Below are 25,205 nucleotides of genomic sequence, written 5' to 3' on the forward strand. Positions count from 1 at the left end.
GAGAGATGTTCTCCAGCTTCTAATGGCAGACATGTTTTTGTCTCTGTGCTTGCACAGTGGTTTGTGTGAGGACGCCTGGCTTCCATGTGGAGACTGCTTCCTGTTCAGGGGCTGTTCATTTCTGTCTCCATTTAAAAACAGAAAAACAAATCTGTTTTGGAATCATTCTTTTTACTGAGATCTCATTGTTGAGTACAGAGACAGCCAGACATGCTGGCTCTTTACTTTAAGTTACAGTTACTCTTGAGTTACAGTTGCTTAATCTGAGTTACAGTTTCTTACTGTGAGTTATTGTTACTCTGAGCTAGTTACTCTGAGCTCTGATGCAGTGAAGAGTGATCGCTGCGTCAGTGAGCAGCAGAGCGATGTGATTTTAATGTGTGATGTGACGTCACGTGACGGTTGTGTTTTCTTCCTTGTGTTTTTTATGTTTGCGGTGAAATAAATTTTGGAGACAGGATGTCGTGACTAATTTCAGTCTGAGCGCCTCTCAGAGGGAGCTGATGAAGAGGAGGAGGAGCGGCTGCGGGGCGCAGGGCGGGGCGTCGGCGCGCAGCAGCAGCAGCTCCATCACCGACACCGTCACCGACCTGCTGGCGTCTGCGGGCTGCGGCATGGACCCCGCTGCCCGGCCTGTCTGTGAGTGTGGGCCGGTCCGGTGCTGCTTCCCGCGGTTCTGATGGTGAAGGCGGTGCGCGCTCAGAGAAGCGGAGCGGACACAGACCTGTGCGCGCGGCGCGGCTCGCGCTCCGATGCAGCAGCGGGAGGAGGAGGAGGCGCCATTGTTTGGATGCGCAGCAGATTGAGAGGAAGAAGGCCAGGGATCGCGCGCGCTGACCGGGACACGCGCACCATGCTGCACCCGCTGTTCCTCGCGCTCCACCTGCTCTGCTTCACCCAGGTAAGGAGCCGCACTTCCGGCCGCAGCGGCTTTGTTCGACCGCAGGAACAAGGGAGGAGGGAGGTGTGTGTGTGTGTGTGTGTGTGTGCGCGCGCGCGCGCGCGCGCGGCGGACACGCGACAGCCAGCAGCTCGATGTGTCTGCGGAAAGTGGGTCAGTCGGCTGCAGCATCACACACACACATAAACTCAGACTCACACACTCAGTCTCACACGCACACCACATAAATACAGACGGACTCATACACACACACACACACACACACACACCCTATACACACACAGACTATCACATTCAGTCTAACACGCACACCGCACACACATGCGCAAATACAGACTCACACAAAGACACTTACACACACAGTCTCACGCACACATCACACACACACACACACACACACACACACACACACACACATATATATACAGACTCACTCTTAGCTGGTGCATCTGGGTAAATCTACTTTACACTTACAGGTATTAGGAGCACTGCCTTTATTACTGCCCTCCTGCACATGCTCAGTCTGTTCTTTGTAAAGTGACTGAGTGGTCATGTGTGAAGCCAGATGTTCCTGATGTTTCTGCTGAAGCCAGAGGTTACTATAGCACCCCCTGTGGGTGTAGTCCATCAGCTGTTGACAGCATCACACAGACACGTCCATTTGTGCTTGCTGTGTGTAGTTTTTGTGGGCACAGTAACACAAGTGAGGTTACAAAAACAGAGAGGTGCCTGACCAGTGATGATGATGTCACTTTTGTCATGCAGCGCTATTCACCGGGGTGAAGATGGCGAGATGATAATGGCCCTGTGACATGCCACCTGTGGACGCTTATAAAGCACCCGTCGGTTTTACGGTTAAAGTCAGCCTGTTGTGAAGGACCAGCGAGTGTTGCGCTGATGCTGGACGACTTCTTGTCTGCGAGTTTCTGTTTCCTGTCCCTGTAAAATCATCTGGAAGCTGCAGACTTTTATTTCCTGTTCAGTGTTGAGATAGTTGTAAAGTAACGTGGCGGGTTTACAGTGTAACGGGTTCCCCTCCACCTCGTTATCCTTGCTATCCGCATGCGGCGTTAATATCCTGCTCTGAGCGCTATCTGATGCTCCAAGCTTCCAATTTCCTGTCCTCTGACAGCTGCTCTGATTCGAGGCGCTGAATGTAAAGAGTATGAAGAAGAAGAATTTATGAAGCAGTTCCTGTTTCACTGACATCAGCATCTTAAGTTTTGGACTTTTATTTGGACATAACACGACGCACATTTTAACAAATGTAACCATGTGAGGAACTTTTATTTTGAAGAATAAATGTTTTATCCAAATCCAGATTTGTTTTTATCCAAATCTGCTGCTTTGTCTCTAAAATTTCAGGTTTAACAGCAGCGTACTACATTGTCTACAATCCTGAGGAAGACGCTGAAATCACTGATATGTTGCAGCTGTTAGTAAAACATATTTAAAATCAGTGCCATCTTCAGACTGAATTTGAAGTCAGTGATTAGTTGGTCTGCTGAAATGCACCATGGGAGTCAGTGTTTATCAACTCAGTTCTTCACTGTTTGTACAAACAGTTCTGTGATTGTCTGATGGGACATTTAACTGTTTAGCAGTAACTCACCTCCTTGATTTGTTAGCAGGACTGCCCAGAAGGTGTCTGGATCCAAGAGTAGGAGATAGTCACTCAGCCAGGTCTGGTACTCCTGGGTCTTTTCGGTCTCCTGCATCCAGGGCCTCGGATGCCGTGGATTCCCAAACTGTGGCAGTGGGCTGAAGGCCTTGGGAAGGTTTTATGTGGCCCGTGATGAACAAAGACTGTTCATCTCTCCACTGCACCCATCCACTGTTCATGTTGTACGGTAGAATGAGACAAGCCTGAATCTCCTCAGTGCAGGTGTAATTTCAGGTCTGAACAGGAACTTTAACAGCTAAGTTAGCTAAGCGCCATGAGGTGGCACATTGAAATTCACTGTGCCACTGTGGCCACGCCCCCCAGTGAAACCTATGTCTCAGAGGTCCTTCAGATGAAGCTGACCAAAAATGGAGGCGACCTGATGAAATGTTGAGTTTGGCACCTGAAAACTTCAGAGAACTTCCCGTTTAGCTGTTACTTATGTATTCTGGCTTCCTACCACAGTCCAAAGACATGCAGTTAGGCTACGTCTACACTAGCCTGGATAAAATTGAAAACAGCGTATACGTCTGAAAACACTCTGCGTCCACACTATTGTTTTCATTTGTTTTCACAGAGTTGTTCATCCACATTGAAACGCAATACAGGAAACACGTTCCTGTATTGCGTATGCGTGAAAAGCAAGACGATTCGACCTGCCTCATTTCTGTCTGCCGTTTATTTACTTTCCGGCTCTTTGAAATGTCGCGGCAAAATGTTGAGGAAAAGCACAGAGTTTTTTAAATGGACTAACAATGAGGTGGAGTTGTTGCTGTGAGTAACACAAAAGTACAAAGTTGCAAAAGCGAGTGAGAGTTAAAGAATTTGAAGAAAAGCTATCTGGAGCATGTACAAACTGATATTAATCTTTAATAGGGCTGTCAAAATTGAGAGCAAACAAAACAACTGCTGTGTAATGCCCTCCACTCTCTTAGTTTAATTGGTCACATGACTGCATCACATGACTAAAATGTGTCATAGTTTTCGAAAAGGCTCCGGGTTCGCTGTCCACACTGCGACGGGAATACGGCGTTTTCAAATGTATCCGCTTTGGAGAGCATTTTCAAAACGCTCAGTTTTCCTTGACCGTCTCAGTGTGGACAGAAGGCCAAAACGGAGAGAAAAAGATGCGTTTTCAAACGAAAACGTATTAGTGTGGACATGGCCTTAGTGGGGTAATTGGAAACTCTAAATTGCCCATAGGTGTGAAGGCGGGAGTGAATGTGAGTGTGAATGGTTGTCTGTGTCTATGTGTTAGCCCTGCGACAGACTGGCGACCTGTCCAGGGTGTACCCTGCCTCTCGCCCTAAGACAGCTGGGATAGGCTCCAGCGCCCCCGCGATCCTGAAAAAGATAAGCAGCAGAGAATGGATGGATGGATGGATGACTTTTGTACATGCGGGTGTAGAGTTGGGAATAGGGGGCATGCTGTGGGTCCTATTAGTGTTTGGATGAGCTTGGAGTTCAGAGGTCAGATAATAACAGCAGTTTTTTGTATTTTTAGGAAATTGTTTAATGTCAATCAGCTGTTCTCATTATTGTGGCTGTGACATCATCAGTGAGATTTATGGGTGATGCGTGAGCCATCACGTCCTCAGATCTGCATCATGGTTCTGGGGTCACTTCTGGACTGTAAGCCCACAGTAACCGTGTGGCGCCGGCTGTGACTCAGAGATCTGTTTAAGTCGGCGCTCCACACGGTCTCTGAATATTCACACATTCGTGACTTTAATGTGCGTCTTGGATTACGTTGGAGGGTTTATCCCTGTATGTGACAGAGGGCGATAATGTGAGGGCATAATCAGAGCGACGGAGGGTTAACAGAGGCCCGATTAGAATTTAATCAGAGTTAGATCTGCAGAGCAAACACTGAGCTTCTTCTTTGAGCCGCCACGTCGCCCATGTTCGATGGCTAAATGGGCGATTCAGCTGCAGCCGAGTGGAATAACAACGAGAACAACCTCAGACACCCAGAACAGAGGCTGGACGGGCTTCTTTAGGTCAAAGGTTTATAAAGAGCAAGTGCCAGAATGATCCAGAGCCAATCACCACACATGACCAGCCTTCATCCTTCCTCATCCTCTCTGTAGAACATGGAAGGTTCTTCCTGCTTCAGCCTCTCTTTCAGAATAACAGTTATCACAGCTCGACTTTGGTTTTTTATCTCCCTACTGATGGGAGCGTTTATTTTGAAAGGTCTTATAAATAAGATATGCTTCCTGTTGGCTTTGATTGTGTAATCAGCTGATGGACCTTTTACGTGTTGTTAGTCACATGATGATGGTTATGGTGAGCTGATGAAGAGAAGGTGGTTCGCCACTTTTCCTGCTGAGCTCTAATGAAACGTTTAGGAAGGTCACTAAAGAAGCTCCTCCACCTCCAGCTCCACCACCGTGATGCATTGGGATCTAATGAAGGACTGAAAATAATCAACTTCACCCTGAAGCTCTGTCTCATTTCAGAATCCAGACGGTGAGAACAGAAAGCCTCCATGGAGGGACGCATTGTCATTGATTGGTCCACAGTTTCACATGGGGCCATCTGATTGGTTGAATCTAAAATATATATGGAGCTGCAGATCCTTCTGGATCTTTTCTAGTGACAGGCGATGAAAATGAGGTTCACTGAACCCCTCAGTCCACATTTAAGATCAAGAAAAACATCACTTAAAGTAACGTGTTGAATTTAATTCCAGAAGTTAACTTTTAGTTTCCTTCCTCGTGTTCTTTACCAGAGCGTCTTCACATGAGTTAAGACAAACTTCCCTAATGGACATTAGAGGAACTGCAGCTTTTGGAGTTGATACTTATAAGAAGTTTCTTCTCCATTTTTTGATTACAGCAATGAGCCCCAGCCCTAAATGTTGGACATTTTACTTTATTGAGGTCACATTACCTCATTAGGCTTGTTATAGTACTTGAAATAATCAACCAATCAAGTCCCTGTTCCAGCTTCTTAAGTGTGGGAAAAACATTTTCAGTCTCTTTCAGTTTTTTCACAGATCTTGAGAGCCGTAAACTCGTTTCCCGGCGTTTGATGCCCGATGTTTGTACCTCTGCGTTCCGCTTCATTCGGTTTGGTTGTTGCAGCAGCTTCTTCTGTGGGAACCTGCTTTGGAGAGCTCGTTGGAAAGGTTCTCATTGTTCTGTGAATGAGGCAGAGAGCTGTCAGCCATCTTTTGTTATTCCGGTGAAAGGAAGCACCACATGAAAAGACCTCTGAGCCTCACCAGGCTCCATAAAGAAAGTGGAGATTTTAGTGTAACACTCTTGTAAGAGAGAGGCCAGAAACATGATGGAGGAAAGGCCTCAGATTGGATTTCATCAGAAAAAAACACCAAGCTGAACTTTTCCACGCAGGAAAAATAGAGTCAAGAGGAATCTACAGAAGTTGTGAGGCTCAGGTTGTTTTTAGAGTTATGAAATTTACCCTCACCAGACTACATTCAAAAAAGGGAAGATTTACTCTGCTCTAATCAAGCCAAAAAAGTCTGAGGTGAGCCATAAAAGTTTGAAAAAAGCCCACCCAGAACACCCCCCCGTCTTCCCCACCTGCCTCCACACAGCTTTGCAGGTTTGCATGATAATGCTGGCAGCTGCCTGAGGGTGAAGCCTCCCGACCCCTGGCTCCACCCCCTGTTGGCTGTCCGTCTGCAGCCATTCACAGGGTCACATTCATTCACTTACTCAGAATCACTTTCCCCTCATGAAAGGATGAGCTGGTGTCCTGACACAACACTGAGGATTCAGTGTTTTTAGTTTTAGTTTCTACGCTCTGTTTGCTTCTTTCAGTTCATTTGTATTATTTAGAAATTTTAGTGTTACTTTAATTTTGATCTTTTTTATGATCAGCCTACAGTTGTAAGAAGTTCAGAACAAGTTTTACAATAGAAACACTCATCAGGACCTGATCATTAACACAGTTTAATACAGGGGTGTCCAACTCCAGGCCTCAAGGGCTGGTGTCCTACAGACTTTAGATGTGTCCTTGATGCAACACAGCTGATTTAAATGACTAAATTACCTCCTCAACATGTCTTGAAGTTCTCCAGAGGCCAGTTAATGAACTAATCATTTGATTCAGGTGTGTTGATCCAGGGTGATATCTAAAACCTGCTGGACACCGGCCTTTGAAGCCTGGAGTTGGACACCCCTGGTTTAATAGAAGCCAAAACCTGCAGTTCCTCTAGCGCCCAGCAGAGGCTAAAGCAGTGAGTCAGTCTCCATAGACTGTAATGTTAAAAACTTTACAGCAGAAATAAACATGTTCACAGCCTGATACAGAAGTGTTGTGGTCTCTATAGATAATTCCCCCCTTCATTACAACTGTACCAAACTTTTGTTAAGGAATAATGATAAGAGTAAGTAAAAGAGAGGAATGAGAAGAAAGGTGTCTCTATACACAGATGACACAGTTCTATATACAGGAGAAGAAGGAGACTTAACAGTTTATCTGGGGTTTATATCAGGAGTTAGAGACACAAACAACTGCACAATGGGAGAATATTATTGTAAGTCACCTTATTAACTTGCATTAGAGCTTAAAGTTTGCATTATTAGAAGCGTGGCCTCTACCTGCAACCTGCCTTATGTCAACTAATTTGAGTCTCTTAACTGGACCTCTGGACCATATTTGTGCTGTTGGAGCCTTTGGGAGCATTTTTAATTACTTTATCAGACCAATAATATGGCTGCTGTGAGATTACTGTACTAACAGGCTATCCAGGAAGTCTGAGCACCAGTTTTAGGAATTTATTTGGATGTTACCGATTAGCAGGCATCAGCGTCTGTATGTTGTTCCCATTCAGTCTTTTCTAAGATGAGTCCAAAAACCAGTGACTGCTTCCATCTTTTATTTACAGTGTGTCGTTACAGACATTGATTGAAAGAAAATTGATCAGTGCTGACAGACCATTGATGTTGTTTTGTTCCTGTCTGAGTATGTACAGCAGTGCTTGACCCTCAGAAAGTCTGTGATCTGCAGAGAAATCGAAAACCTTTCTCTTTGGAAAAGTGTAAGCGGTGCTGAGTGTGTAGCTCTTGGAGCTGTAGGATAATTTGGACAGTTAATGAGTGAACAGTGGGTGAAACTAAAGATAACCTGAGGAAATGTGTTGCAGGTTTTGATGTTCAGGCTCTCAGAGGATCTTCTTATTGACCAAACTCGCTGATCAGTGAAACAGCGGGGGTCATGTGATTCTGGCCCGATGTGGGGGCTGGGGGTACATTAGTAGCATTGAGCCCCCATGCTCTGCAGCGTCTCCGTGGTAATACTGCTGCGCCGCCACCCACCCTAAACGTGGTGCTCCTTTCATCACTGTTGCCATGGCGACAGCAGAGCAGTGGAGCCTTGAATGAGTCAGTGTGGATTTTCTCTTCCACTCTCACTCAGGCTGATGTCGATGGTTGCAATGTGGCGACAGCTCGGGTTGTCACAATACTTGAATTTCTAACTCATCACTGATCCCCAAGAGAGTATTGCATATATGGGAATACTGCAGTACCACAGGAAAAATGAGAGGCTTTAGTGTTTTTCTTTTAAATAAAGACTGGAACAATACAAACAACAACAGAAGTAACAACAGTAACTATGTGACCAGTACTTTAAGGTTGTTTCTGTGCAGCTTCTGGTCGACTTTTCTGCTTCGGTCATAAAGACAAACCGGTCTGTCCACTGACCTCTGAACTTCCTCCTGAAGCTGTGCTTAGTGTTAGTGATGGGAGGGGTTCTTTCAACTCAGAATAACTCTCTGATCTGATTGTAGTTTAAGTATTGATTAATATCTGAGTATCAATTTTTGCCATCTAAAATAAGTTTTCAGAACTTGATTGTGTGAAGCTGACATATAAATTCAGCTCATTTTGAAACTTATTTTTACTCTTGGAATTTGAACTGGATATTGGTGCAGCCCCTTAATTGGTCCTCTGAAACAAGCTGTTTTAGCTTCTCCATGAAAGCACACTATCTTCTGATTGACTAACTTCACAGGCATGCAGAGGGGCAGCACCCAGAGGTTATGAGGTGTACTACAGTGAAACAATATATCCATGACAGATAATAAGAAAATAAAGAATAGGTACCCTTTAATTTAGAAAGTAGAAAGCGGCTTGTGGATTGTGATTAAATATGTTCTGGAGGTTCGTGTTCCCATTAGGATCAGCTCATCTACCGCCTCCATCAGGTTATTGATTAAGCTCTAAACAATGAGAGCCATGCTCCACATATGAATCAAATCAAAACAAAATGACATACACATGTTTTGTTTTTCAAAATAAGGGCAACCTCCACTAGGTTGTAGATAGCTAAGACTCTCCACATTTTAAGAACTGAAGAAACCTCTTGAATAAGAGGTGAAATGCCTTCAAGAAATTTAAAGAAGTCCACCTGCCACCTGCTTTCTTTCCAAGCTCCTTAGATTATCGTGACCTTAATGACAGAAAACCTAGACAGACAGAAGAACAATTTCATTTTGAGGGATTTTAAAATTAAAAATAATCCTTTTTTCACCACCGCCAGTGTTAGCTTTGAAGATGCCTACATGTTTTCCTCTTTTGTTTTTCTGGAGCAGATGTATAAACCTGTCAAGCATCATAATTTTTGTAGTTTTTGCCAAATTAAAATAAAAAAAGATCTTTAACACATGGATGTTCTCTATAAAACAGATTGAATTGAATCTAAAAAAAATCTAGTTTGGGCTCAGAGCAAGTCAGAACTGATGACAGAAACCATGTTAGCCTTGCAGGGTTAACAGACCACAGATTCAGCATGAAAGTCCCAAAGTGTTTAATTTTTGGTTGTTTTTACAGTATATTTCTTTTTAAGGATCCAACATCCTCCAAATACCCCGACTTCCAGCTTCAGGAAAGTAAAGCGGTACAGTTGAGTATCACCTGCATACAGGAAAAAGCTCAGTTAGATGTACTGTTGATGTAAGTACAGAAAAGAGGAGGACCCAGGATCGAGCCATGAGGTGCACCACACAGTCAGTTTCCTTTCCACAAACAAAGCTATGTTCTTCCTTTTTCTTTATCTAACTCCACAAATAGACCTCAGCACCTCCTCCCCCACCTCCCTTCCCATCTTTATGGACCTGCTCTGTCCAAATACCACAGCAGTCATTAAGCCGGAGTGCCGGCCTGGCATTTTAAAAGGCCAAACCAGAGTGGGCCGAGCTTTTATTTGCCTCCTTTCTATAGAGAGAGAGAGAGATTTATCTTCTACAGTCTAATGTGGAGGCGTGCTGTTAGAGGAGGTGAAGCTTCGTAGGCGGAGGTCGTTCACAGAGAGTTTTAACAGCAGTTGAAGGAAAAGTTTTATATCAGGCACAGCAATGACAAAGATGGCTCTTTGATAAAACTGATAGTTTTATTTGATTCTGCTTACATCATACAGAACATTTCCCTCTCTTTAATGGCCTTTTGAGAGAATTTGTGTGAAACACTGAATGATAACAGTTTTATCATTTTTAGATCATATATATTTACACAGTGTGTTTTTATGTTCTTTAAATAGAATTCAATTGATGTTTTCAACCTGAGGGTTTTTTTTACAGCGATCCAAATGTCTGTAAAGTCTAGATTGAGGTTTCACTGTATTCTTATTAAGCACAGCGCTAAAAAGACAATAAAACCAGAGCCTGTGTCCTGCATGGAGGAGTTGGGATAATGGTTGTTCTCAGCTGACAGGTTCAGAAATGTTTCCTTCCTGGATGTAGGTCAGCTCCTGCTACACTTTACATTTACTAACATTTAACCCGCTTCGCTTTCTCTGTTTGTCGCTGAATATTTAACGTCCTCACGGCGTCAGGGTAGATTCCATCATGCCTCGGTGCAGCACACGTTCGTGACTGTTTGAAATGTGGGTCAGGTTCTGTGCGGATGGATAATCTGCTGCTCCGCAGTCACAGCAGGTCGCAGTGCTTTCATGAAGCTGCTGTAGGCAATCGTGTCACTGAGCCGCTGCTGATCCACAAACAGGAAACACAGGCTCCAACCGACCGATCCGACCTCAGCCGGAGCGCAGCCGCTCTTAGATAAGATACATGGAAACTGACGGCATAATAAATACACAGAACCAAAACACACGAATCCAAGAATTAGTTTGACACTTCTGTATGGTTTTATCATCAGGAAAAAAAAACACCTTTAAGGTGGAATCAGCTGACATCTCCTGTTTCAGACCAGGAACCAATCAGTGACCAGTATCAAATAGTGGGTTGTAACTGAATGAAATGTGTGGTGCTGTGTTCATGTGATTCAATCAGCAGCGTGAAGTTTATGCACACGGATGGTGCTTGGCGGGGAGTCGACCTCTTGATGTCAGATTTAATGAAGGCAGACCAGCCTGCTCAGCTCAGGACAGGAGAGACAGGAACACAAATCATCTTTGCGCTCAGAAAGAAGAGAAGAGAATAAGACAGGCCGAGATTACGGGAACTCCGATGCTCAGTCTGAGGCTTCTCTTCACCCAATCAAACGTGTTTAATATTGGTCATTAATTGATCACCAGCCAATGGGAGCCCTCTCTGCATCCTCAGTGTTGTGTCTTCTCTTTCTCTTTGGCCTGATTCTTAGAGCTCTGGGGCCAAAGCATGATGGGAAATCATATTCATGGACACTGAGACTGCAGGGGGTAACGGTTGGCTGTTGGCAAGTGTGAGAGGCTGTGCAGCTTTTCAGCTGTTTTCACTTTTGATTTCTTAACTTTCAGAAATAAATCATGTTCTGTTCCATGTTTCTTCCTGGACTGAACCAGAGCTGCTCTGCATTATTCACAGTTAATAATAATCCTTCTTTATCTAAACAAAGCTGTCTCTTTAATAACCCCTTTCCTAGAGCCCACTTTCTTCTGATTGGCCTATTCTGGGAAGCCTGTTGAGGGGCAGGATCCAGTGCGTTTGGGCCTCACCAGAGCTCAGCGTATCAAAGTGAAAGGAGCTGCTTCATCTAAGCTGAAATAAACGTTAACCTCTTTGTTTGCTCACATTTTTCTTTTTCAGAGCACGACGGCGTTCCAGGCGACCGTAAACGACGAAGGTTTGATTGTGGCGACTTTGGATAGCTCAGACCTGCAGGAGAACGTCACGGCGTATGCGGTGCAGATCTCTGGAGAACCTAGAACCATCCTGATCCAGTTCGTGAACACCAGCGAGCCTCTGCTGTACAACGCCTCCTTCCACGGCCTCTGCTACACGGTGGGGCTGCTGCTCAGACGGGGACAGGCTTGGTCCCGCCCCATGAAGACCGTTGCCGTGCTCACAAGTAAGAACCTCTCCAATCACGGGGTTGGGGGGGTGGGGGGTTCAAAATCACTGATTCTGATATTACAGGATCGCACCATGTTTAGCTGCTGGCCTTTACAGGAAATAAACCTGAGAGTCACTGCTTTCCATTTTTAATAACCTGAAACGTCATTTTGGACATTTCCTCTGTTTTCTGATGTTTTTAAAACCAGTTAAACAATCAACTGAAATAATCAGCAGACTATTTTTACCTTCAAATTCTGTTAGCTTGATCATCATTGGTGACTGAAGAAGTCAACACTATAAAAGTCTGATTTATCTGGATTATTCTGTAGATTTAAGCTTTAAAAGTGGTTGAGGTTTGTTTAATTGATTATGTGTAATAAAGGAGCATATATGAAGGAGAATTATCCTCAAAAAACTGTTGTTGCAAGAATTAGGAAAATTTTATTATTTTTAAAATTTTGCATATTAGACATGTAGTTCAAATAAAGGGCTTACATCTCTGTTCTGTAGTTCTGTGATTGTGATGTTCGACTCAGTTTCGTTTGTCTCCTCAGAGCCGCTTCCTGTCCGCAGCGCTCAGATATTGGACTATAAGGAGGCTCCAGAGACTGGCGTGGTGTTTGAAATCGATCCTCCGACCAGAAACGTCTTCAGCAGAGTCAACATCAGCTACGCTGAAGGACAGGATCGCCGATCGATGCTCTATAAAGGTAAAACATTTCATTCTGTTTGTATGAGTGGGTGCTATTTAGTGTAATTTAGTGTGTTTCGTAAACCAATATGAGCCTTCTGCCTGAATGTGAGGACAGTTATTGTAGTTCACAGTCTGACTGGCAGGTGGAGGCACCTGAGTAGCGATAGAGGAATGTGTCTGTCTGAATAAATGCCCGGCCCCTTCCAAACTGAAGATTCTGATTGGGTAGAAATCCTCCGGGGAACTCTGGGGCGCCCTTGCCTTTCTCTGATGAAAACAATTCTGAAAGCACGTTATTCCACTTAAAGCGGCTTGAGACAACTGATGTTGTGATTTGGTGTTATATATAAATAAAACTAAATTGAGCTGAACCAAGTTATTTCAAGTTGACCTGCACACACCTCAGTGGAGGCAAATATAAAGGAAAGAGGACCCAGGATTGACCCCCGAGGAACTCCATTTCAATTCAATTCAATTCAATTCAATTTTATTTATAAAGCACCGCAACAACAGTCGCCTCAAGGCGCTTCATATTGTAAGGTAGACCCTACAATAATACACACAGAGAAAAACCTAGCAATCATATGACCCCCTATGAGCAAGCACTTTGGCGACAGTGGGAAGGAAACACTCCCTTTTAACAGGAAGAAACCTCCAGCAGAATCAGGCTCAGGGAGGGACGACAGGTTGGGGAGAGAGAAGGAAGACAGTATAAAAGACATGCTGTGGAAGAGAGCCAGAGATTAATAACAAGTATGATTCAGTGCTGAGAGGTCTATTAACACATAGTGAGTGAGAAAGACCAGACCTGATTTCAGCTGCTCCAGACTCATAGTCGCTCAGTGCTTTGGTGTTCATGTCCTGACTGCTGACAGATGTTAACACAGCTCCAGAAATAAAGAGAGTGTTTTTGTGCTAACAGTTTCTTTCTGCTTGTTGTTTGTAGATTTCTACAGAGGGAAGACAGTGTTTAAGCACTGGTTACCGGGGATGTGTTACCGAAACATCACCTTCCAGCTGATCTCAGAGGCCACTGTGTACCAAACTGCACTGGTGACCCACAGTGACATCACTCACACACCGCTGCATCATCGGACAGGTGAGGCCCCTCCCACTGTGAGAGTCCAGTGCTTGCTCTGTACTGAGTAGATTAGATCGGCTCTGAGGCAGACCTTCCTGCATGAAGCTCTAAGTTCTGCTTTCAGAAATCGTTGCCTTAGTAAATACAGTGATCAGAACTGGAGAACATGGCGGCCCGGTTCAGAGGCCTCCAGCGAGGACCTGCTGCCTCATTTTTTTAAACAGTGATGTATGATGAGACGGGAGGAGCTTCGTCTGGCGAGCTGACTAGCCATTTCCTGCTCAGAATAATTCACTCCCCTCTCTCCCCCCAGTGCCCCACCCTCCCCTCAACATCTCCTATAAGATCATCCATTTGAGCCAGAGGGCAGCTCCAGGTCAGCTCCCCGACATGCTCCCACATGATAGTGGGCAGCGATCCCCCCGCCAGGCCCGGGACGTCCCACTGATGGAGGAGCGGGAGGAGGAGGAGACCCAGGCTGAGGAGAACACCTCAGATGAGGTAATAGGAGTCACTTACGCCCCCTTCAACTCCACAAAAGTGTTGACGGTGAGCGCCCCCATTGATGTGAACAACAGCCGCACGGAGGAGGCAGAGCCTTCGAGCTACTGGCTGGATCCGACGGAGCCAGCTCCCGCCGACAAGGATGAGGAGTTCGTTAATGGCGTGCTGCCCGAGTACGAAGACTCCAACGAGCCGGGCTCGGCCATGGCACTCCCTGCCGAGCCTTCCGTCCTGCCCACCAGGCTTCCTCCAATCCTTTTGGAACTGCGCTGGCTGCCGCCGCGCCCACCCACCAGCTACGACGGTTTCAACGTCTACATCTACAGAGATGGTAAGCAGGAAGCAGCTGAATAAAGAACATCTCAGATGTTCCCATGTTGGCATCTGAACCTCTCGTTCTGCTCCTCAGGTAACTCGACAGAAACAGCGACGGTGGACGAAAGCACTCACGAGTTCTTTACAGAGTTAACGGAGCCGGGAATATACCGTGTGCAAGTGACCACACTGAGCTCGTCTGGAGACTGCGAGTCCCGAGAGAGCAGTGGCGACACTGCCTTCACCTTCTACCTCAGTAAGTGTACAGGAAGTGATTATGGCACATGCAGCAGCGTGTGGCAATGAAGGATGGATTCAATCAAATGCATCTTTGTTCTAGTGTTGTCATTGTTAACGTAATCCACTTCCTGTTGACCTGCTGCTGGTTTATTAATGGTTACAGGTCCCAGCGGCGAGCTGCTGGAGGACCTGCGAGAGCGTCCTCAAGCCGTCAGCGTCAGGCTGCTGGACTCGAGCACCGCTGCCATCTCCTGGGCGCCATCGTCGCAGAACCACAATGGGAGCCTGGTGTCAGTGGTTTCCACCACCTGCCTGAAGCCCAGCCTGAGCCAGAGGATGGAGAACACCTACTGCAGCGAGGTCAGGCACGGCACTCATTACTGGCTGTGCACCGCAGATTGAAGCTCACACAGGGGGTCTTTTCAATAAATAATAAAAATAAATTAGAATAAAAATTATATATATATTTCTCTTTTAAATGTCTTTATGAAACTTTATAAATGTTTTTGTTTTGAATTATTTTTTGAAAATTCCAGCTTCGACCCTCGATTTGGACCTCGAGCCTTTGACCAAGGCTTTGGGGCCTTGGTCAGAGGCTCCTGGGCAGGAGGCCAAGTACGTTTAACCTTTTATTTTTTTTAATCACAGGAAAACTCGACGAGTGACATCATCACCAACCTGACGCCGGGTGCTCAATACCGGGTGGTCGTCTATCACACCAATGGACCCCTGATCAGCCCGCCTTCGGAGCCCGTCATCATCGATATCGGTGAGCGTCACTTTATCCGTCTTTTTCAGTCCCACTTCCTGTTCACTGCTCCTGTTCTTCCTGTTCCACTCTTAAATCCCGCCTGTGTCGGTGTGCTGTGTCAGAGCCCACCGGCGTGCGCGAGCTCACCGTTTACCCCCTGAGTCCAACGGCGGTGATCCTCAGCTGGCAGCGTCCATACCACGTTGCCTTCAGGAAGTATGTGTTGCAGACCTTCTTCTTCAACCCCGTCACGCTTGCCTCTGAGTGGACCACCTACTACGAGATCGCCGCCACCGCCTCCGTCATCGCCTCAGTGGTAACCAGTCTGTCTCCGTCACAGGAAACATGTCATGGCACCACGCCGCGTCCACCTCACCGTATTTGTCTCTATTTCCTCTCAGAGGGTGACCGACTTGCTGCCTGCCTGGTATTATAATTTCCGTGTTTCCATGGTGACGTGGGGTGACCCACCGCTCAGCTGCTGCGACAGCTCCACCGTGAGCTTCGTCACAGGTAATGCCTCACCGCAGCAAGGACGCTGCGAGGGAGGCTGGGCCAGGATCCAGCAAACAGACTTAGACTTAAAAATAGAATAAATAGACTTTTAAATTTGTTTTTACCGATTTATTTAGTTTTTATATAAAGAGACATTTAGACACATAATTTCAAGCCATTTTTTTCTTCATGAATATTTTTTATTCTTCTGTATTCATCCATCAGCTCTAAAAATAAATCAAAAATAAATTAAGAAATAAAAACATGCAAAATTAAAACGCATTTTAGTGTTTAACATTTTAAATATTTTTTTTAATTTTGTTTAAATATTACTCAATTTGGTCACTCCCTGAAATAATAAAATAAATATACAATTTAAAATTTATGCATAAAAATAGAAATAAATAAAATAAATGTATATTTTTAATGATCTAATTCATTTTGTTTTTATTTTATATCTATTTATGGGTTTACTGATAATGCAGCTCACAGATGAAGAACAAAACGCATGAATTTTTATTGTTTCTTACGTTTTTTTTATTTTGTTTTTTATTTGTTGATATTTCTTGTGAAGATCCAGACGGCACATCTTTAATGTGTCTGCAAACGTATGATGCAGGTCTCCTTCCTCTTCCTCCTCTCAGCTCCCGAGGCGCCTCACATCTCCTCTGTGGATTACTCTCATGGCGTTCTGTACGTCCGCTGGACATACGGCGAGCTCTTCATTGACCTGTCGCACTCAAGGATGCTGCACTGGCAAGTGGTCGCTGTCGGGAAGAAGGGACCGGAGAAGACGTACTCCGTTGACGTGAGTCCAGACACATCTGTCTAGGTGTTCACGACACTCTGAGACACGTTCTCGCTGTTTTAGGTGTATTTGTGCGTTTGTGCGGTGAGTGTGTCTCCAGCAGCAGCTCATTATTTCAGGGTCGAGCGGAGCTGTTATTGACTCTCTCCTTCGGGTTGGTTCGATGGTCTGATTAGCAGCAGAAGAATGACCTGCAGACGTCACTGCTCTACGAGTCCAATTACCACCGTAGCCTGAGCTCGCTTCTGTGATCAAGTGTCTGAGGGTCCCAAGCCATGTTGGAGGTTTAATTGAGAGCGTATACAGATGGCGTGTAGATGTCAGCTATATTCAGGATGTTAAGCAGTCTTCATTTCTACTAGATTGCTACTGATAGTTCTGATAAATGTGTAAACAATTAAACCAGCTTACAAAAACACAACAAACAAGAGAAATGTAACTTTATTTTGAAGAATTTATGTGAAATAGAAATCTCAGTAATGAGCATTGACCTCGGGGACTGAAACCAAAAATTACACTTCCTTTTCCAAATGTGGTCAAATGTGTATATAAAAGATGAGCATAGCCACCATGACATCATTCATTAGTTTTGTTAGCATTCTGGACGCCAGCTCGTTGTTTTCTTGTTTCTTAAAATGTTTGTTTTGTTTGGATAAGAGGGTGGCATGCTAAGTTATCATCTAATGCTAGCTAACTTGGTTAGCATTGTTTAGCTAAGTTTGTCTCTATAATAACCTCACAGCAGCTTTATTATTGGTCAGATAATGTCATTAAAAATGCTCCAAAAGACTCCAACAACACAAACACAGTCCAGAGGTCCAGTTCGCTGAATGTAAGCCTAACTGGCAGCTGGCAGCTACAGTCACCTGTCAGTCAAAGAGGCCACACCCCTAATAATGTAACCTGAGAGTTTCTGCGGACTCCATCACTGCTGGGGCTTCTGCTGGAGGTTAGAGGACATGGCTTTGCAAAGCAATGGCTAACGTCACATTGGTGATGTCCATCTTTTATACACAGTCTGTTGAATGTAATTTAAAAGTACGAAGACTGAGGACTTGTTGTGTTTGTGGTCAGCAGGTCTGCAGAAGTTTAATGAAGCTTCCACACTCAGAGCTGATCATTTATATTTAATCTTTAGTTCGTGGTGGAAGCAGACGGTCACAGTGACTAAACGGAGACAGAGACAGCTGTGAGGATTTACTGCAGGGATATTTTTAGTTTTATTCAGGGCAGATTAAAAAGATATTTTAGGAAAATACCTGCACTGTTAATCTTTCAGCAGCTCCACGTGGGACAGAGGCAGAGCAGAATATGACCCCATCAGATGGAGGAAGGGGGCACTCAGGACTGACTGTGTGCACGCTGTTCAAGTGTTATTTACATGTTGTTTACGTGTTGTTTACATGTGGTGCTGTGTCAGGTGACTCGGAACGTGATGCGGGCAAGCCTCCCTCTGCCTCCCGGAGACATCTACAACCTGACGGTGACGGCATGCACAGAGCGCAGCAGGAACACGTCCACGCCAAACATCATCAAACTGGGTCAGCGAGTATTCACTGCAATTTAAAGATGCAATAATGATGCAGCTATGCAGTGTTAACAAGGTTTCCGCTACATCAGGGTTTCATACGTAAAACCTAAAGAGGCAGCCGGCTGCGCAGACTAACAGACTAACTCCCCCAAAGTTCCCCGAGTGCTTTTTCAAAAAAATCATCCCAGTTTTCTTGAGAAAGCATAAATGATTTATATTAGTACACGATAACTGAACAATATTTTCACCCCACTGAAAGACCGACCTTTAACTCTGTAATTCTCAGAGCTGTAAAATTGAGTTAAAGGGAGGGTTAGCTTCTGGATTACACTCAGTATTAAACTCCAGTAAAAGTTTGAGCTGTTGCTGAGAAAGCATCACGCGTTAAACCAAAGAAATCACTTTAGACCTGAGAAAAAGAATCAGTTATGCTCATAAAGCAGGAGGTGGATTTAGAAAGTTATCAAGTTATAATGTTAAGTAATGAGGCTGCAGACTGAGAACAATTACACTTCTGCAGAAGAGACACCTTCGTGTCAGACTGAAGTATGTTGAGGACGATCTGGGGACAGATCTGGAGGAACCTGAGAGGTTCTCCAAAGAAGAACGGGCTGGGATCATTTAGGAGATGAGTGTGAGACACTGCAGGCTGTTATCCAGCATAATGGACTGACAAGCAACTGTTAGCATGAGGGGCTTTTTTTTTTTGGAATACTTTAGTTCCTGTGTGCAAATTAAAACAATGTAAGCATCCAAAATAAAACCAGGATGTTTGGAAGAGCTGTGCAGCACTTCTTTTTCATGGGGGTAAAAATTCTGTCCTTGTGATAGGATGACGTGTAAAATGTGTTTGCTGTTTCTGTCAGTTTGTAGAGAGATAATTGAGAAAATGAAACCCTGGGCTGCAGGAGTTTTAAAACGTGAAGGATGTAAGTGGGAAAGACGTCTCGGTGCTGATCGCCGCGCGGCGGCCTCTCTGCTTGTTAATCTGTGCTGTGGGTCTGAGGTCAGACTCACAGAGTGAACATGAAACTTCATTTTCTCCACTTCCCCTTCTGAGCGTATCAGACTATTTCAGTCCTCCTCAGAGGAAGTGCGGGGTCTTTAGCAAGCTTCGGCTCGGCTCGGCCCTGCAGTTCACCACCGCAGTTCATCCTGCACTGTAAGCTCTCATGAAGGGTTTTCGCTGCTGTTTCCTGCAGAGCCGGCTCCTCCCAGATCGCTGTATGCCGTCAACGCCACTCACTCGTCCGTGACTCTGCTGTGGACCGAGGAGGGAGTGGTCGACTATTACCAGGTCCTCTGCAGACCCAGCAAAGCCAGCAAGGAGCAGCTCAAGGTAAAAGTGCTCCAGCCATGCTCTATATCAGCTTTCATTGCCTCAGCTGCAGGTCTGAGACGATTAGGAAAGGATTACAAAAGAGCGAGATTACAAGTTAGTTTCAGCTCTGCAAGTGTTTTCTGTTTTAACTCATACAAATTCATTCATTTCAAAGATTTTTCTATGTTGTTCAGACATTAAGTCAACCAAACTTTTGTTAATTGTGAAAATAAAAATGTGATGCACAGATAAATCAATAATAAAGGAACTACTTTTGTGTTTTGCTGATGTGAAAGTTTCTGAGATAATCCCGCAGAAATGTGGAAGTTGTTAAACATGAGATGACATGACATGCTGATGAGAAATAAACCAGACAGATCCAGTGAGGACCGAGGATCGATCCCTGGGGAACGCCAAGCCTCATTTTAGCTGCTACAACCAAAAAGTTCGATTTTTGCAAATCAGATTTTAGCTGCTGTAGAAACAAAGAGGAGGAATGACAGAAGTCGCAGACGTTTTCTTCGAGCATCAGCGTGAATAAATTCATTGAGGCTCTCTCAGGCTGGGGAATTTGTTTCATATTGGCCACATGGGATCTGTATTAACAGTTTTCTGATCATGTGACCCAAAGAATAATAAAATGCAGTAATCAATAATCCCAAACTGAAGCTCCCTGAACATAGTAATGAACCCGGACACAGACACAAGGGACCAGGTTTGCAGAGATAACGAGCTGCTGATGCTGAACACGTGTTTTTAGGCTTGAAATTTAGTTTGTTCCCAAGCTAACGAGCTGGATGCCGGCTTTAATTAAAGAACTGAAAGTGTGATCAAAGCTGAAAGCAGAATAGAGTGAGTGCACATCTAAGGGGAGATGATTGATTGTTTCCTTCTTTTATTTTAGCTGTTTAAAACTTGAGAGCAGACTGACTCAAAACAAACTCACACAAAGCCTGAAGTCTGCAGTAAAACATGATGACATGTCATGAAAGGCCTGGGTCTTGTGGTCGGGGTGTCCTGCAGCGAGTTGAAAAGCATCATGGCGTCTCGAAATGAATCAGATTAACTATAAAAGGATGAGTCAGCATCAAATTATAGGAGGTCCAAAAACTCGAGCTCTTCAGCTCCATAAACCAGTTTAAACTTTTCACTTTCAGTCTGAGACCAAACTCAGATCTGTGAGGACTCTGATGTGATTGGTCGCATTTGACCCACACCAGCTGAGGTGGAGAGAGCACGATCGGCCTGATATTGTTGGGACAGTAAAACAAGATTATTTTTATACAGCTGGCATATATCCCTTTAAGGAGTTAAATAATGACAAATGGCAAACGTTTGGGAAATCTGTTGATGTTTCGCATCTGAAAGGAAAAAAATCAGCTGATTTCTGATCAGATTTTTGAGCATCTGTCAGTCTTAAAGTCTATAGGAGAAGAGTTTAGAAAACATGGTTTTCTTCCTGTATCGAGCTTTCATCCCTGACTATGTTTTGTTGTTTTTTAATGTCCTTTCAGTGTAATGGCTTGTTTACCGTCTGCAGGCTGAAGTTTTTTTTATCATGAAAGCAAAATGATGTCCCAAAGAGCCGCTCAGCACCTGTGTTTGCTGGTGCGAGTTGGTGTTTATGTGGATCAGTTGCAGCTAATCTCATTAGAAAGCTTAAAAGTGAAATAAATCTTTTATTTTGGAAATAAATCCAACTTTACTTTTAAAAAGAGAGAATTTTTTTTTCTGCCTGTGATGCATTTGGATGATTTGACCCCAACCTCTCGGGTCATCTGCACGTTAGAACCCAAAGCCTCTGACAGCAGGAAACTTACAGCTGTTTCCAGCTGTGCTCCAAAACAGCTGCTTTTGGAGTCATCAGACAGGTTTTTCCTGCAGATGATGAAGAACATGGTGAAGGAGGCGTGTTTTCGTTGTGGATGGCTGTGGATCACATATATGGTATGGTATCTGTGGGATGCTGTGAGTTTGTACAGCAGCTGACTCGCTAAGAGAACATTTTTGATATGAGTCCAGCTTTCAGGTAAAATAAAGATGAATGACTGCAGGGAGGTTAGCAGGAACTGGTGTTGGAGGTCTGGACCTTGAGAACAGAAACTTGGTCACATCCATGGTTCCATATGAAGAGGTAGGCGATAAAAGGAGACTAACAAAAAGGATTTAGATAGGCCTAGTGCTGCCAAGGGTAATTTGGCAGCACGTGTGCAGAGATGCAGGTCAATAAGATGTCTGATTGTAGAATGGCAAGGAAAGCTTCAGGCAGTTGTTAATGATTCAAACTTGAGTGCACTGCTCGGTGGTTTCTGTCCAGTGAGAAGTCTCTCGTTTGACCAAATTTAAAATTAGAGTTTCAGAAACAGGAAGTGCCACGTAACCATGGAAATATTTGGGAAAATTAAGACAGTACAATTTTCTTTAGCTTCTTCTTTTTAAACTTCTTGACAGATTTAGCAGTGAAGCACATACTGGAACCAGGGTTATAGTAGTAACAACAACAAAACACCAAAGAGTTTTGGAAAATGTGAAATATGTGGTCATAAACAAAAATACAGTTTTAGTGATTCAGTCTTCCTGCTCAGCACCAGGCTGGGGTCAGCAGCCGCTCAGCCCTTTGTCTTTATATGGACTACAAATCTGACCTCTTCTTCCTCTTCCTCAGGCCCTTGAGCCGCAGACCTCCACCTCCCACGTGGTCACCATTTCTGGTTTGATACCATCGTCCAGCTACAACTGCACCATCACCAGCTTCAGCTACAGCACGCCCAGCAAACCCACACACATCAGCGTCAGCACCGTTGGTAGGTGGCACCATTTACCTGCACCGTAGGAGGGCAGTGACTGTCTTTATTTGAGCCCTGAAACATCTTAAAAGTGAAAACTGAACTAAGTGCAGCTCTTTAATTTGAAGATTTAAAATGTTTTTAGTCACTCCTGCAGGCAGTAAAGTGAACTGCAGTCACTGAGGGTGAGTATGACATGAAGAAGATTTGTGCTGTGGAGCTGAGCTCAGTGAACTCTTTCCAGCTGCTTGCAGCAACTCAATGAAACGTTTTGGTGCCGTTAGTCACAGAGAAGCAGCAAGCTCATTGGTTAACACCTTGTCATAACAGGTGTTAACCAGTGAGCATTGATTTACAGGTTGTAAATCAATGAGTAAGGATTGTGAGATCCACCCCTCTTTCAACACAACAAGAAGCTCACAATTTCTATGTCGGTCTTTTATAGTCTATGTTTGTAGCAAAGTACAGTTGGAGGCCACCCACTTGATAAAAGAACTTTAATGTGAAAGTACCATACAGGAAGGGTTCTGTGTTGAGAAAACTGATGAAATCGGAGAGGACTGTGCTGAGAGGTAACAACGTCTGTCTGTGCGTCTGTCTGTATATCTGCAGCCAAAGAGATGAATCCAAGCGTTGCTGCCATCTCGGCTCTGGCTGTCCTCAGCATCCTGCTCATCAGCCTGCTCGTTCTGTTCCTGCTTGTGCTGCGCAAGAAACACCTGCAGATGACCAGGTAACTCAAAGTCAGCACAGCAGCAGTGCCCTCTGCTGTCACACAGTCATCTGTTGTTCATTTGGCCTTCACAGCTTCACTCTGTGTGACAGTTATACTGTATGAGATACAGTGTATGAGTTTATACTGTATGAGATACTGTGCATGAGTTGTAGTGCATGAGGTTAGTTTCTGTGTGCATTTCTGCAGCAGATCCTGCAAAAAAAAAACAAGCATGTGTCCTGAATGTCCTGAATGTCTTGTTTTTGAAATGCCCATTGAGATCAGTTTATGGACTTTATTCTAGTTTTAAGTAAAGTAAAGTCCTTCATTTAGAATAGAAATGATGGAATTTGGATCACAGTTATTGGAGTTTATGAGCATGAATAATCTTGGAGCTTCAGAGTGATTCACAGCTGAATTTCTGAGGAAATAACTGAGAGGGTGTCTGCATGCTGTACACTAATCTGTAAAGCAGTCAAGCTGTGGTCTGCTGTGGTCAGCCGTTAATGCCCAGCTAACTGGCGTTCATAATTCACAACACCTTTTTTTCTTAGAGTCATGACACGCACGAGTTAGGACGCAAACTACTTCCTCTTGTCAGGAGGCTGAGCGGCATGGGCGGTGTTTACGAGGCACTTTATAGACCTACACGTTATTGAGGAAGCAATATTTACACAGTATTACGCTGTGTGTACTGTAATATGTGTGTTTTACAGAGTTATAGAATAATGGTATTCTTTTTTGTACTAAAATAAAATACAGATTTTTTGAATGTATCTTAATGCTACATTTCAAATATAATGTGGAAAATAAAAAATACTTACATGTATGACAAAAATAAAAGATTTACTTTTTTAACATGAAAATTATGAAAAAAAAATCAATTTAATACAAAAGTTAAAATGAATACATTTTAAATCAATTTCTACTTTGCACATTCAATTTAGGAGTTTTTGTATCATATTTATGCAGGATATAAATGCTGTGACATTAAAATGGTGCATTTAAAAATGTGATGTTAATTTAAAATTAAATCATATAATTTTTACTCAACAGTTTTCGTTACACTTACGTTATAATTCAGGTTTTTTAATGTAGGTCAGACTACAGAAGCACTAGAACCTTTTTAACATTGAGTAGTGTTTTTTAAATGTGTCAAAATAATTTAATGCAAAAGTTAACATTATAAAATTATAAATTAATAGTTCTACATTTAATTTTATGTGGCCAAAGTCATTAAAAAATGTAATGGAAAGCATTAATAAACATCAGTAAGCAGAATTATTTCAAATTTTTCACATGAGCCAATCAGAATGCGGCATGCAGACTTTTACTACTGAATCACATGCAGATGTTAAAACGTTTAAACTGTGTTACAAAGTTATGATTACCTTATGATCGTAACTTTACCCTGTATCATCTCTCCAGTTATTCTATCTTTTTCATTTTTATTTTTCACCTTTTTGAATTTTTATTTTTTAAAATGCTTCTAAAATGTTTGAGCAAAGAAAGTCGTTATTTTCAGATGGCTTGATAAATTCTTTATTTTACTGTAAATTTTCTTTTCATACTCACTTCACAGCTTCCTCCATTTCCTTATAAGTCATCTATAATTTCTGAGTTCCTCAAACTGAGCTGTTCTCACCACATGTGCTTGTTAATTTCTGTTTCAGAGAGTGTGGCGCGGAGACCTTTGTCAACTTCGCCTCGTTTGAGAGAGACGGAAAGCTTCCATATAACTGGTACGAGCTTCGTCATGTGTTTGTTCATCTTCAGATCACAAATTAAGCGTTCACGCACGGGTGGATGTTGTTTTAGCTTGGATTTAGAGTAATCACACAACCTCGGTTTGGATGTGTAAACACCCACGAAAGACCCAATCAGAGGCAGATTAGCAGCCCAGAAGGGGGATTGAAGAGGCAGATTAGGGATTTGAACATATAGGCACAGATTTTAGCTCATCTGTGGTGCTTTATACAGCTTGAGGTGACGGTGACGATGACCATGATGATGATGATGATGACGACGACAAAGAGCTCAGCACCCTTGCCTGCTTTGTTTGGACCAGCTGAAATGGGGTGTTTGATGATGATGAAAGCTTTGAATTTCCCCTAATCTCAGATTAAAAGGACAAAATGTTGCTTTTTGAGTCA

At 43.7% G+C, this 25,205-nt stretch overlaps 1 protein-coding gene across 3 annotated transcripts in view; it reads left to right on the plus strand.

The window, feature by feature from the left end:
• Nucleotides 1-564: 564 nt before the first annotated feature.
• Nucleotides 565-25,205, plus strand: part of ptpro (protein tyrosine phosphatase receptor type O) — a 43,451-nt gene continuing 18,810 nt past the window's right edge. For 2 of the 3 annotated variants that reach the window (XM_084910254.1, XM_084910256.1), the window contains exons 1-16: nucleotides 566-901; nucleotides 11,563-11,824; nucleotides 12,366-12,521; nucleotides 13,452-13,604; nucleotides 13,900-14,421; nucleotides 14,500-14,661; nucleotides 14,809-15,005; nucleotides 15,294-15,414; nucleotides 15,519-15,712; nucleotides 15,798-15,909; nucleotides 16,536-16,699; nucleotides 18,120-18,240; nucleotides 19,433-19,569; nucleotides 22,217-22,355; nucleotides 22,950-23,070; nucleotides 24,726-24,794. In XM_084910254.1, coding sequence (XP_084766380.1) covers nucleotides 680-901; nucleotides 11,563-11,824; nucleotides 12,366-12,521; nucleotides 13,452-13,604; nucleotides 13,900-14,421; nucleotides 14,500-14,661; nucleotides 14,809-15,005; nucleotides 15,294-15,414; nucleotides 15,519-15,712; nucleotides 15,798-15,909; nucleotides 16,536-16,699; nucleotides 18,120-18,240; nucleotides 19,433-19,569; nucleotides 22,217-22,355; nucleotides 22,950-23,070; nucleotides 24,726-24,794 — 2,852 coding nt within the window. In that variant the 5' untranslated portion in view covers nucleotides 566-679. Of the gene's footprint in view, nucleotides 902-11,562; nucleotides 11,825-12,365; nucleotides 12,522-13,451; nucleotides 13,605-13,899; nucleotides 14,422-14,499; nucleotides 14,662-14,808; nucleotides 15,006-15,293; nucleotides 15,415-15,518; nucleotides 15,713-15,797; nucleotides 15,910-16,535; nucleotides 16,700-18,119; nucleotides 18,241-19,432; nucleotides 19,570-22,216; nucleotides 22,356-22,949; nucleotides 23,071-24,725; nucleotides 24,795-25,205 lie in introns of all 3 variants that reach the window. The other variant, XM_084910255.1, reaches the window with a different exon arrangement.

This window comes from Perissodus microlepis, chromosome 17 (assembly GCF_051167445.1).
Source record: "Perissodus microlepis isolate ML-2025 ecotype Zambia chromosome 17, ASM5116744v1, whole genome shotgun sequence".
Classification (NCBI taxonomy): domain Eukaryota; kingdom Metazoa; phylum Chordata; class Actinopteri; order Cichliformes; family Cichlidae; genus Perissodus; species Perissodus microlepis.